General features: G+C 42.7%; 1 protein-coding gene across 1 annotated transcript in view; it reads right to left on the bottom strand.

Annotated features, from left to right (window-relative positions):
* The window catches only part of PACRG (parkin coregulated), a gene marked incomplete at both ends in the record, with an annotated part of 502,240 nt that overhangs the window by 219,208 nt on the left and 270,812 nt on the right, over positions 1–12,220 (bottom strand). Inside the window, one exon of the mRNA XM_080700312.1 lies at positions 9,972–10,143. Within this exon, the coding sequence (XP_080556438.1) occupies positions 9,972–10,143 (172 nt within the window). The remainder of the gene's footprint in view (positions 1–9,971; positions 10,144–12,220) is intronic.

Here is a 12,220-nt window from a genome sequence, read left to right as displayed (position 1 = left end):
ACTCCCTCCCCCCTGACCATAGTTCCTTGAAACAGCAGGGCATGCGCCAAAATCTTTTCCTTTTTCTTTTTCTGGAAATACAGAGACAATGATGTGTCTTCTTCCAAATGTCAATAGGGGAGCCAGCATGAAGGCCCAGGATCGAGTTGGAGCATCCCGAGGCCGAGAAGGGAGCCAACTTTCAGAAGACCTTGATGTGATGAAGCAGAGGAGATAATGCTGAGCCACCAGATTAAACTATTTCTTAACAAGAATTTTTCTCAGTTATGTGGGTTACTAAGCAAATTTTACTATAAGGTAATCTGAATTTTTTATAACAAAATAATCCTAAGTAATATAACTCTTTTCCATATTTTCGAGTAAAATTGCATTTTCCTTTTTTTGTGGTACCGGAGATAGAACCCAGGGGCATTCTACCTCAGAGCCACACACCTAGCCTTATTTTTATTTTTTATTTTGAAACAGGGTCACACTGAGTTGCAAAGGGCCTCACTAAGTAACTGAGGCTGTCCTTGAACCATGATCCTCCTGTCTCCGCCTCCCAAATGCTGAGATTACAAGTGTGCACCACACATCCAGCTGCATTTTCTTTTAAATACAAAAACCATCATTATATTTTAGAGTTAATGCTTTTTTTGTGTGTGGTACTGGAGGCTGAAGCCAGGGGCATTTGACCCCTGAGATCCACCACCCAGCCCAATCAATCTTTCTTTGTACTAAGGATTGACGTAGGGGAATTCTACCTCTGAGCTACACCCTCAGCCCCATTTTATTCTTTAATTTTGAAACAGGGTCTCCCTAAATTGTAGGGAACCTCAGTAAGTAGCTGAGGCTGGCTGTGACCCTGCAATCCTCCTGTCTCAGCATCCCACGTACTGGAAAAACAACCATGCACCATCACGCCTGGCTTGTTATGACTTTTAAAATAACTTACCTGAAAATTTTAAAGATACATAAGTGAAATTATTATATCACAAAGAAAAGATAATGTATTTTAATTGTACTTGCTCTTTTCTAGTTAAAAGTAATTCTCAGAAAGTGTTTGGATGGTGGTACAGATGCTCATTTTTCTCCCTAGTGTTTTCCCCTTTGTGCATTTCCTAATTCAACTATTTTACTTTTTAAAATGCTATTCACTGTTTCCTTTAGCGGTGCTGTGCATGTTTACCCTTGCTCGCTGGTGACCTCGCCCAGTGCTCTGCTGATGAGGCCACTGTCTCATGTCCTTTCTGTTTGCAGGTCAGAATTATTGCCATGATTCTTTGGCAGCCAGGGTCACCTCACCCTCTAGCACATCTTACAAATGTATGTTGCTGCCCATAAACAAGAGAATCTCACAGGAGAATTTAGATGAATAAACAGAAATTTACTCTGACCACTTCTCACAATAAGCAGAAAGCATTATATCATCATATCCTATTTCTTTTTGCAAATTAGGCACCCTTACAAGATAGATATTACATATCCCAAATGGCCACTTCATGCTTTTGATTATGGCATCTACATACATTTCAGTATGGATAGCAGTTATGTACTTTATTAAATTAATTTGGCAAATATTTTGATGCATCAACTGTGTGCTAGCCAGTTGACTGGATGCTGTGGGGACATTCTGAGTGGCATAAGAGAGGAAGCTACAAAGTTCTGTGGGAGAGAGAAGGCAGGGTGGGACAGACTGGAGTTGGGGGCGGAAGTAGGAAGGAAAGTTCTAAGAGGTCCTAAACATAGATAGTACTGGAGCGGGGCTCTGAAGGTTCCTTAACACTTAGGCACATCATCACATCTGGGAATGTAACAATGGGCATGAGAGGGGGGGTGGGGGGGAGAGAGAGAGAGAGAGAGAGAGAGAGAGAGAGAGAGAGAGAGGAGAAAAAGAGAAGAGAAGAGGAGAGGAGAGGAGAGGAGAGGGAAGAGAGAGGAAAGAGAGAAAAAGGAAAGAGAGAGGGAAGAGAGAAGAGGAAAGGAGAGGGAAGAGAGAGGGAAGGGAGAGGAAGGAGGAAAAAGAGAAGAGAGAGAGGGCACACAAAGCTAGAGAAGAAGAGAAGAAAGACCAAGGCAAGTTCCAGGGCACAATCAATTTGGTAAAGCACAGGGTGAATGAAGGAATGAATCAGAAGTAAAGTTGAAAACATGACTTGTAGCCAGAGAGTTGGAGGGAACCCTCGAATGTCATGCCAAAGAATTTCAGGTGGGCCTGGCCTGGAGTGGAGTTTGCTCTTAAAATCCCAAAGAGTGCCAGGTGAGTCGAAAGCCTTCTGCTCTAGAGTTACGGTGTGTGGCCTGGGAAAAAGGCAGATAAACTGGCTTCGGGACCAAGGGAGATTTCTGGGCTGGCAGAGCCTATAGAAAACTGAAGGGGCGACTCCTGGGAGGGAGGGCCTCACAGAGGTGAATTCTGCCTTAGCTGACTTCTAAGAGTTCCCCCATGGAGAAGAGCCTCATGACCCAGAAGAGCAAAAGCTGAAAGATGAAAGAAGCTGAGCGCTGTCCACCAGAGAGGAGACCCCACTCTGAGCTTGTGTCTAATGGGCGAGCTGGCTGACAGCTGTTCATGACGTCCCTGGTAGAACTGCATTTATGTTCCTGATGAAGCTGGATGAGCCCTGGACTACGTCTACACAATAGTAGTGAGAAGGGAAATGCTACTTACAGGACAAAGCGTTTCTTTGCTGGGAGACTGTTCTGAGCTCCTGTTTAATTTGCTTCTGTGACCAGCATCTATCAGGCTGGGTCCCAGAGGGGCTATAATGAACAGAGCTGCTCTATTAACCTGCAACAGGCAAGCTGCACAGGTTAGAAAAAAGATTTTCATTGTTTCAAGTCATGCATTGCTTTAAGCCCCTAAGATTTAGGGACTGGTTGTTATTGCAACATAACCTAGCTTAGTCTGATTGATGTAATTTTCTTTATCAGATTGAGAGAATTCTAGTCTGAGTTTGTTTTAAAAAGGTGTAAAACTTTTCCTGTAAGTGGCCTGAGGTGATCTGTGAGAATGTTTCACTATTCAATTGATGCAGGAGTGCCTCAAAACGATACAGATGAAGATGTACCCCCATGCTTCTGAGACTCAGGGTTGGACTGACCCACATGAGCTCCCCTGACACAGAGGATAATCCTACTAACAAGGCGCAGATCGTTCCGAGACCACATAAGAGGTCGCATAGAAGAAAAACAGCATCCAGAGGAAACCCAAGAAACAAAGTCACATAGCACTAAGAACTTAATGGCAATTCAGCATTCAAAAAATGAGTTAAGTTAAGCAAGAACTGAACGCTACTTCAGCATAAAATAAATGCAAAAAAGTAAAAAGTAATGAAAAATAAAACATAAATTGATATTGAATTTTATCAAATGCTTTTAAACCATTTACTAAGATGCTCATATAATTTTTACAGTAAAATGCTGTAAATTGCACCACTTGACTTTTTAAAACATTAAGCCAATCTTATACTCCTGAAATAAAACCACCTTTGTCATAAGATATTATAATTTTTCCATACAGATGGATTCAATTTTAGTAATATTATTTAGAACTTTTTCAGAGTATTTATAAGGATGTCATAAATATTTTCTTTATCATAATATTTACATATTTTGGCATCAAAACTGCTGTAGCCTTAGAAAATGATTTGGAACATACATTCTGTGTTTTTGTTGTGTAAGTAAATTTATACAAAATTTGAATTTTTTTTTAAGTATTTGGCACAACTAGCCAGGGAAGTGGTATGAACCTGGAACTCTCTTTTGTGAAAGATTTTAATTTGCATCTTTTCATATTATAATTTTAATCTAATATTTATTCTTCTGTTGCCTTTTTTGAGTATTCTTTCTATAGCTAAGATAGTTTTCTTTTTTAAAACCAGATTTTTTTTTTTTTTTTTTGGTGGTACTGGGGTTCCTGGAAGCCCTTCTACCTCCGGGCTACACTCCCAGACCTATTTTTACATTTTCATTTTGGAAACAGGGTCTCCTAAGCCAGCGCGCGCAGCTGGCTCCGAACCTGCACGATCCTCCTGTCTCCGCCTCCCAAGCGCGGGGATTACAAGCGTGCGCCACCACGCCCGGCTTAAAACCAGATTTACGTCTATATATTTCCTCTAAATAATGTTTTCATTACATTGTATGTAGCAAATATTTTAATGAAATTTTCTCATTCTTTTTATAATTTTAATGTACGAATGTTATGTAATATTTTTGGTATTGTACAGTTAATATACTTTATATTTCTTTTTTTTCCCTTTTGGTACTGGGGCATTATACCTTAGAGATTACACCTCTGGCCATTTTTATTTTTTTTAATTTTGAAACAGAGTCTCATTAGGTTGTTGAGAGCCTTATTTACTTACTTACTTACTTACTTAGCTGAGTTTGGCCAGAAACCTGTAATCCTCCTGTCTCAGCCTCCCAAGTACTGGGATTACAGGTGTGTGCCACCATGACAGGCAGTTGAACACGCTGTTTAATATAATTATGATTTCTTATTTGGCCCATGGGCTATTTAGAAACATATGTTTCAATTTTAAAACAGAGGGGACTGGTTCAGTTATTGCTTTAATAATTGATTTCGAGCATAAATTGCATTTTGATTATTTAATGTGTTCTGCATGAGTTCTATCCTTTGAGAGTTCAAGATCTGTCTTATGGCCCAGGATGTACTCCATTCCTGTAAGTGCTGTACACATGCTCCTGAAATGTGGCTGGCCGCCTCAATGGTGCATTGAGTCTGCTAAGGAGCGGGGGCAGCTCAGGATGCCCAGATGTGGTTCAAATTCCAATGACACCCCTGAGAACTGTGACACGGAACTGTCTTTTAACCTTTATATGCCCAGGTTGGCTACCTATGGACGGGATTCTGGCACTGCCTCACAGGGTAGCCAGGAGGACTGACTGTACTGTTCCAGCAAACTCCACTCCGGATCCTTTCAGGACCAGATCAGTTGTGGTGGTGTGACTGCTGTGGTGGTGGGAAAGTCTCCTCAGTCCTTGACCTAACCAATCATGAGGAAGAAAACAGCACACAGATGACTAATAATATCCATGAATTTGATGAAATAAGTATTTAAAAATGCATATTGAAAATTATCTCACATAGAGATCATTTTTTATCTTCCATGGTTGATGATAGTAATGAGCACTTATCAGAGATTAATGAAAACCTCATTAGGTTTCAAAATGGGAAAAGTAATGAGAGGGAAGGCCACATTCTCTCCTCAAAAAATGATAAACACACCTTAAGTAACAATAAAAACAAATCCCACAGTTTTCAGATATTTTAATGTAGTACCTTAGATTAAAGACTGAATTAAAATGACAAATGCAAATTATTTAAAATATATTGACAAGAAAACACAAACTTATTAAAATGAATAGGACGAAGCCAAAGTTGCCCATAAAACCTTACGTGCTATGGTTAGAGAATGAGGAAGAACAGAAATAAAAGTAATAAATGTTTAACTCAAGATCCTACAAATTGAAACAAACCTAAGGAAGATGAATACATACACTGTATCAAAAACAAAATGTTGCCAGGCATGGTGGCGCAGTCATCCCAGTACTTGGGAGGCTGAGAAAGGAGGATCACAGGTTTGAGGAAAGCTTCGGCAATTTGGTGGGACCCTCAGCAACTTAGCAGTGTCTCAAAGTAACAAATGAAGCTGGGCATAGCGGCACATGCTTGTAATCACAGTCCTTCGGAGGCTGAGATGGGAAGATCACAGGCCGTGGCCAGCCTCAGCAACTTGTGAGGCCCTCTGCAAGTTAGGAAGACTCGGTTTCAAAATAAAGAATAAAATAGGTGTGGGGGTGTAACTTGGAGATAGAATGTCCCTGGGTTCAATCCCTAGTACTGCAATAAATAAATAAATAAATAAATAAATAAATAAGTAAATAAAGAGAGAAGGGGGGGCTAAGGTATAGCTTAGAGATAGAATACACCTGCATTTAATCGTCAGTGCCAAAAATAAAATAAAATGTCATAAGCCATAAATAAGACTGTTATTTAAACATTATAAACATTTAAATGTTATAAACTGAAATAAGACTGTAAAATCAGGCAAGAGTTTAAAAAAACAGTACATAATATAAAATGTAGAAACCACAGCTGACCGTAAATAAGCATGCCTCTATCACCCTAAACCTCATCAGGATGTATGCTTACAATGCAGCAATGGAAGCAGATAAATACAACAGAAAACAGAAACAAAATACAGATGTCTATCTCATCCTCGTTTCACGGATGAGGAGCGTCGCCCCTGGAGTCAGAACCTTCTGGATCATCTGTGTCTCCACCGTGCAGTCAAGAGTCCAGCCTGGCACCTGATTCCAGTATGTGCTCTTAACCAGCGCATCATCTTGTTGAACTATGTATAGGACAAAGAATTCCTTAGGTGCTAGCCAAGGGAAAGTCATTTGTAGTAAGTGAAAGAATGTAGTAAGGTAGAAAGCCCCTCCTCAAATGAAAAGGAAACAAAACAAAAGCCAAAAACTATAACATACTCTACAAAGCACCCTTCAAAACAAAGGAAAGCCCTAGGAAGTCCTATAAACCTAGAATTCTGATGAGACAAGAGAACAGTATCCGGTGCTTACAAAAGCAAAAGAAAACAAGGAAGAGTCGGAAGAAATAAAAAAAAAATAGTTATAAAATAAAATATTCAATCAGAGCTTGGATAAAGTCCAGGGAATCTCTCAGAAAGAAATACTAAGATTCAGAAATGGAAAATATGTCCAACATGATGAAAACTTAGCCGGAGAATCACCTCATATTACTAACAGGAATTAAAGATAGAGGGGTAATAAAAGTGTCTAGGGCTTAAAGATATATGTGTCTCAATGGAAACTTCCTAGGCAAATTACTGGGAAAATTTAAAACATATGAACATGAAATTTTGCAGTTATAAAAATAAACAGAAAATAATCTAGAACACTTTCAGAGACTCAGAGGAATAGGTCACAGCCAGTCCCTGGAAATTCAGATGGTGTAGACATTTTCAAAGCAACGTAAGGACTTGGGAGGCAACCAAGAAATAACCTCAAAAATTAATTGAAAATTATTTTCAACATCGCCAAACCAATAACTAAGTCTGAGGGGGGGATTTTCAGGTATGCAAGGACAAAAAAATACACCTGTCATGTATTTCTAGGAAACCGCTGGAAGGTGTGCGCTATGCAGAGGAGGAGGACACGAGACATGCCTAAGGCAGAAGTCCAACATGGAAGAGGGTCGCTTTCCTTGCCATCTTCTCTCCACTTCAGGCTGTGTGCTGCTCTGGCTCTGCTTCTGTCTTGTGGAAATATGGCCTGCTAAGCTCCCGTCTCTGTGGGGCTCTCAAAGGTGAGGCAGATTCAGGGTCAGCAGTGAGGGGACAGCTGAGCATCTAGAATCCTAAGGATGCCTAATTCTAGACAGTGAAGGGAGACCGCGAATAATAATCCAGACCCTGGCAATGACCCAGTGTTGCACACTTACTGCTTTGGTTAATACAGAGCTTGGGGTCATTTTCTTGAGACAAGTTCTCATTATATACCAGCTGGTCTCGGACTTGTATGGTCAGGGAATCCTCCCGCCTCAGCCTCCCAAGTAGCAGGGTCAACAGGGGTATGTCACCATGCCTTGCAAAACTTGAGGTCTTGGATGAAGGAGAAGTAGGAGAAAGAAAATGCATTTGTGCTTTTTTCCCATTTTGGAAATCTTTTAGCTGCTGAACGTGTCCACGACTCGTCCCAGGATTACCAGCTCTATTACTGGATGAGATCCACCCCTGATTTCAGGAGGAGACGGGCAGCTGACCCCTGCCCTCTGCCTCGCAGGGAGTGGCTCTACTTTGCACCCCCTCACAGACACTAGGCAGAGCTGCTCGCTCGTGATGGTGGGCTTAATTTTTGCCCCTAGATAAAGACAAAATTAAACTAATGGTATGGTTTGAAAATAAGGTTCGCACAGCTGTTACACATTATGGCAATTATGTACATCAGCCTGCTTCTTGATCAATTAACCTCATTCCAGAATTCCACCTGAAAGATTTAGTTTCCTCAAATAATATTTTCATGACGCGCTGGAGCTGCGCATGACCTCGCATAGTTAGCCAGCCTTTCTTCTTGAGGAAAGTTTGATGTTAGTGACTTAGACAGAGAGGAGAGTTAGACTCGGGATCGGTACACAATAGCAAAGGCCCAGGCAGCCAAGCAGTGATATCTGCCGAAATAAGTCATCATGGCTGCCGCCATCGAAGTGAGCAAGTTCCTATGTAGTTCAATTTCCCTGACAAGTCATGTTGACTGAGTTCTCAGAAATGTATTTACTCATCAGCCGATGTCCTCTGCTGAGTGGGAACCAGCCCTCTTGTCCTTAGAACACATCACAGCTCTCTAATTGATTTATGTATCTTCAAAAACAGGTTGAGCAAAATTGAAAATCACTTCACCTTGGCTTGGGGTTCTCTACTTTGGTATGTTTTAATTGTAAAAAAATGATTAAAATATGACTTAGCAAGTCTCTTTCTACCCTTCAGTGTCTCTGTAGGGAGCAGGTGGGGGGACTCCTGAGAAGAAAGTGATTTTAACACAAAGCCCTGATTTAAAGGCCAGGCATCCAGATATCAGTGCTATTCTGATGGATACTGGAGGGAAAGGGTGGGTATGTCTTAGGAGGAACATTCTAGGCCTTTCTTGCTTTTCAAGTTTGCCTATCATCCTTTTAAAATGTAGCACTACTAGAATTTAACATAGTAAAAAGTGTGACCCATCCAAGAACTAACGGCATTTGGAGAAGGCTTTACTCTGGCTCGGTATCTGTACTGTGTCCTTCCCAGTGGTCTTTTAGGGGTCCCGTCTCACACATGGGATGCTGATGCATGCTGGGAAGGGTCCTTTTAAAAGGGCCGTTTTCCTTGCCTTTTTCTCCACTTCAGGCTGTGTGGTTCTTTTGTTTGGTTTCACTTCTGCCTTGATGGAAATGTGGCCCGGTAAGTTCCCAACTCTGCGGGGACCTCAAAGGTAAGAGAGCAAGTTTTGAAGCAGATTCAGTGTCAGTGGTGACGGGACGGCTGAGAATCCAGAATCCTCAGGATGCCTCATTCAAAGCAGTGAAGGGAGACCACGAATAATAATCCAGACTCTGGCAACGACCCAGTGTTGGACTATTGTGCTCTCGTTTTGACCAAAGCAGGTCGTGGGGACAGGAGCTGAGACAGTGAACCCTGGGGACCGCAGGAGTCCTGTCGCTACGCGGACCTGGGGGTGGTGTGTGGAGTGGACTGAGGCAGGCCATCCTCTCTCTCAGGTCTCACCAGGGGATGTGGGGACTGGGGGGGACTCTTACTAGGGGTAGAAGGCAAGAAGGCCTGGCAGACAGCAGCCAGGGGCTTGTTCTCAGAAGCAGCATTGAAAGGATCTGCTAGAATAAACTGTAGAAAGAAGGCGTAATCTCATGTTACAGGCAGAGAAAGCCCATGGCGTGGGCCCCAGAAGTCCCCAAGGCAACCTATTGGGGTTTAAAAAAATTTAGGTACTTAACAAATGGATCTTTTCCTGATTGCAGACTTTTTTTCCTTAAAATTATGAATCTTACTACCTAGCACATACTCAATATTGACTGCATTTATGTTGCAATTTAAAAATCAAGGACACCACTTAGAGACGACCTGGAAGTCAGCAACAGTGAACACATGCAGACAGGTGCGTGGCCTCCTCTGGACGTACACGCGAGTGGCGTACTGTGTCAGCGCCAGGGAGCCTTTGAAATGAGCGCAGACCTCGAGCTTCAGCTTCTTTACGTGGCCGATCCAGAGCGTAGCCACGGCGACGGGGCCATATTTTCAGAGACCTGGGTTGTCTAGCTTCCTAAGTCAGTTTATAGAAATCCCCACAAACCTGGGGTCAGCCCAGTCTGTTGTGTTTTATTGCTTAATTAGCAGCCTGTCAGAAGGCGGCAGCGTACCAAGTGAGCGATGCTTTTTCACCTGTTCACTTACTTTTTATCGGGATAATGAGCTGTGGGATGACAGGTAGGATCTTGTTTCCCCCGTGCTCCAGCATGTCGTGGATTCCTTGCCGGGCAAAAAACTCATAGGGGAAGGCCATTTCACAAAGCCCATCGAAAAACAGGGGCAGGTAGTGGTGGTAATCCAGCTTCTCGATTTCTACCTGGAAGTAGAGAGAGAAGAAAGGCCGTGTGAAAACCGCAGCGGGCGAAGCACACCCGACTCGCTACCGCGCTCCGTCCTGGGCTCGGGAGGCCTGAGCCCTGCTCAGCGGCGGGGACGCAGCCGCCCACTGCGCTGGACGCCCGGGCCCCTCGCTCATCTCCCCAGCTCACAGCTGATCTCTACCGGCAGATAACCTACATTGGGAGCATACGAATTGTTTCTTTCTTTGTTGCTGGTTTACCATTTGTATAAATGTGATATTTGAACATGATCCAGGAAGTTCTTAGCATGTATGGTGAAAGGTATATGTGAAAACAAGGAAAACAAACAAAACAGTTGACACAGATTTAGCAAGAATGTAATAGGGAACACACATTCATGTCCTGTGTGACACCTGTGCACACACATGCTCGTGCACATGTAACAGGGAGTGCACGCTCATGTTCATCAGTACACATCATTCACACGTAGTCCATTAATGTGAAGTCCCCGGCTCTTCGAGACCTGGCAGGAAGACAGCGAGGGTCAGACAGGACTCCCCGCCTGTTCCCTGGTGCCTGGACGACAACCAAAATGTGGGTGGCAGCAAGGAAAGAGGCAAGACAAAGAGTGGGCTGAGCCTGGCAAATGCCCAAGCCTCCCCTTCTCTGCTTCTTCTGGGAGCAGAGACACATCTCCTTCCCACGCCTCCCTCCACCACCATCAACAATGCCTCCGTGCCTCCTGTCCAGACCTTTACTGTAGTATCTAGCACTTTTGGGGAAAGGAGACTTAATTCTGGAATTGAGAAAACACATGGCAAGTTGGGAATTATTCCCATGGAGGAAATTTGTTCTTGCTGGGACTGACTTAGAGCCAGTCTCCTGCATCACTACCACCAGAGGCGACAGAGGTTCTGGTGGGAGATGTTAAGGGGCCCCAGACTCTGAGTGCAGGTAGAAGCATCTACCCAGGACCAGGGAAGTGGGAGGTTCTGATGTCTAAGACTTCCAGGTCCCTGAGTCCTTCTGGAGGCACCCAGCTTCCAACATCCAGCTTCTAATGAAGTGAGAAGCCCATCGGGAACTTTGAGGAACTCCCTGAGTGCATGTAGGCTCTGACGCCCTCCCACTTCCTCTTGCCCTGGAGTTCCCTGGACACAGGCCTGGTGGCTACTGGCAAGAGGAACAGGAGGAGGGCCCGGTGCTCTCCTGAGTGTTCACTGAGACTCTGGGTGAATCGAACGTCCTACAGTCCTCCAAGCAGGAGGCTTCGCTGTGATACCTCTGCCCCCGAGCTCCCCATTCACGGGACGTGCCAGACAGAGGTACACGGGAACAAGGAGCCCCGCTGTTCAAGAAGAAGCAGGGCAGAGGTGATGTTCAGACCCTTGTTTGGAACTGGAGCTCACAAAGCAAATCTCAAATGCAGGAATCAATATTTTCTTTATATTCCTTACGTATGGTAAGATTCATCTTCTTCACTAAAAGTTTATGGACTATCTACTCAGTATTAATTTACTCAAAGATTCTTGTGCAACTGAAGATGTTGTAGAACATTGTTTTGTACATTTTGAACAATTCATTGCTGCATCATTTAGAGATGAAAGGTACAATATTGTTTTCTATAATTTTACCTTGTAACCTGACTTCACAATAAAAGTGTCAGTGGTGCTATAATTTTTCCTACCATTTTTAATATATTTTGCCCATTCTCTTTTAACCCACTGTTGCATATTTACATGTGTCTCTTATAATGAGCAAGTCATTCATTCCATTTTGCACTTCAGTATGATCTTAGATTCTGTGTTTTGATACATTAATTTAGGTCATTTACATTTATAGCTATGGCTGGCTGACTTCTGGCATCTTATCATCTCTGGTTGTTTTTCACATACTGTTTCTTTTCTTCTTTACAGTTTTGTTACATAGATTTCATTCTATTTACATTGGGTTTTATTATTATTTTCACAACGATTGTAAAGATAAGACAGCCTGTTTAGATACTTTATTGCTGCTATCTTATGGCTTTCTGGAGAATTTTCAAACATATTTTAATGAGATAGGCAACTTAAAAATCTACTAATAAGCTGTGCG

This window comes from Muscardinus avellanarius, assembly GCF_963383645.1.
Source record: "Muscardinus avellanarius genome assembly, chromosome: 8".
Classification (NCBI taxonomy): domain Eukaryota; kingdom Metazoa; phylum Chordata; class Mammalia; order Rodentia; family Gliridae; genus Muscardinus; species Muscardinus avellanarius.
This window is presented reverse-complemented; position numbering and strand designations above follow the sequence as displayed.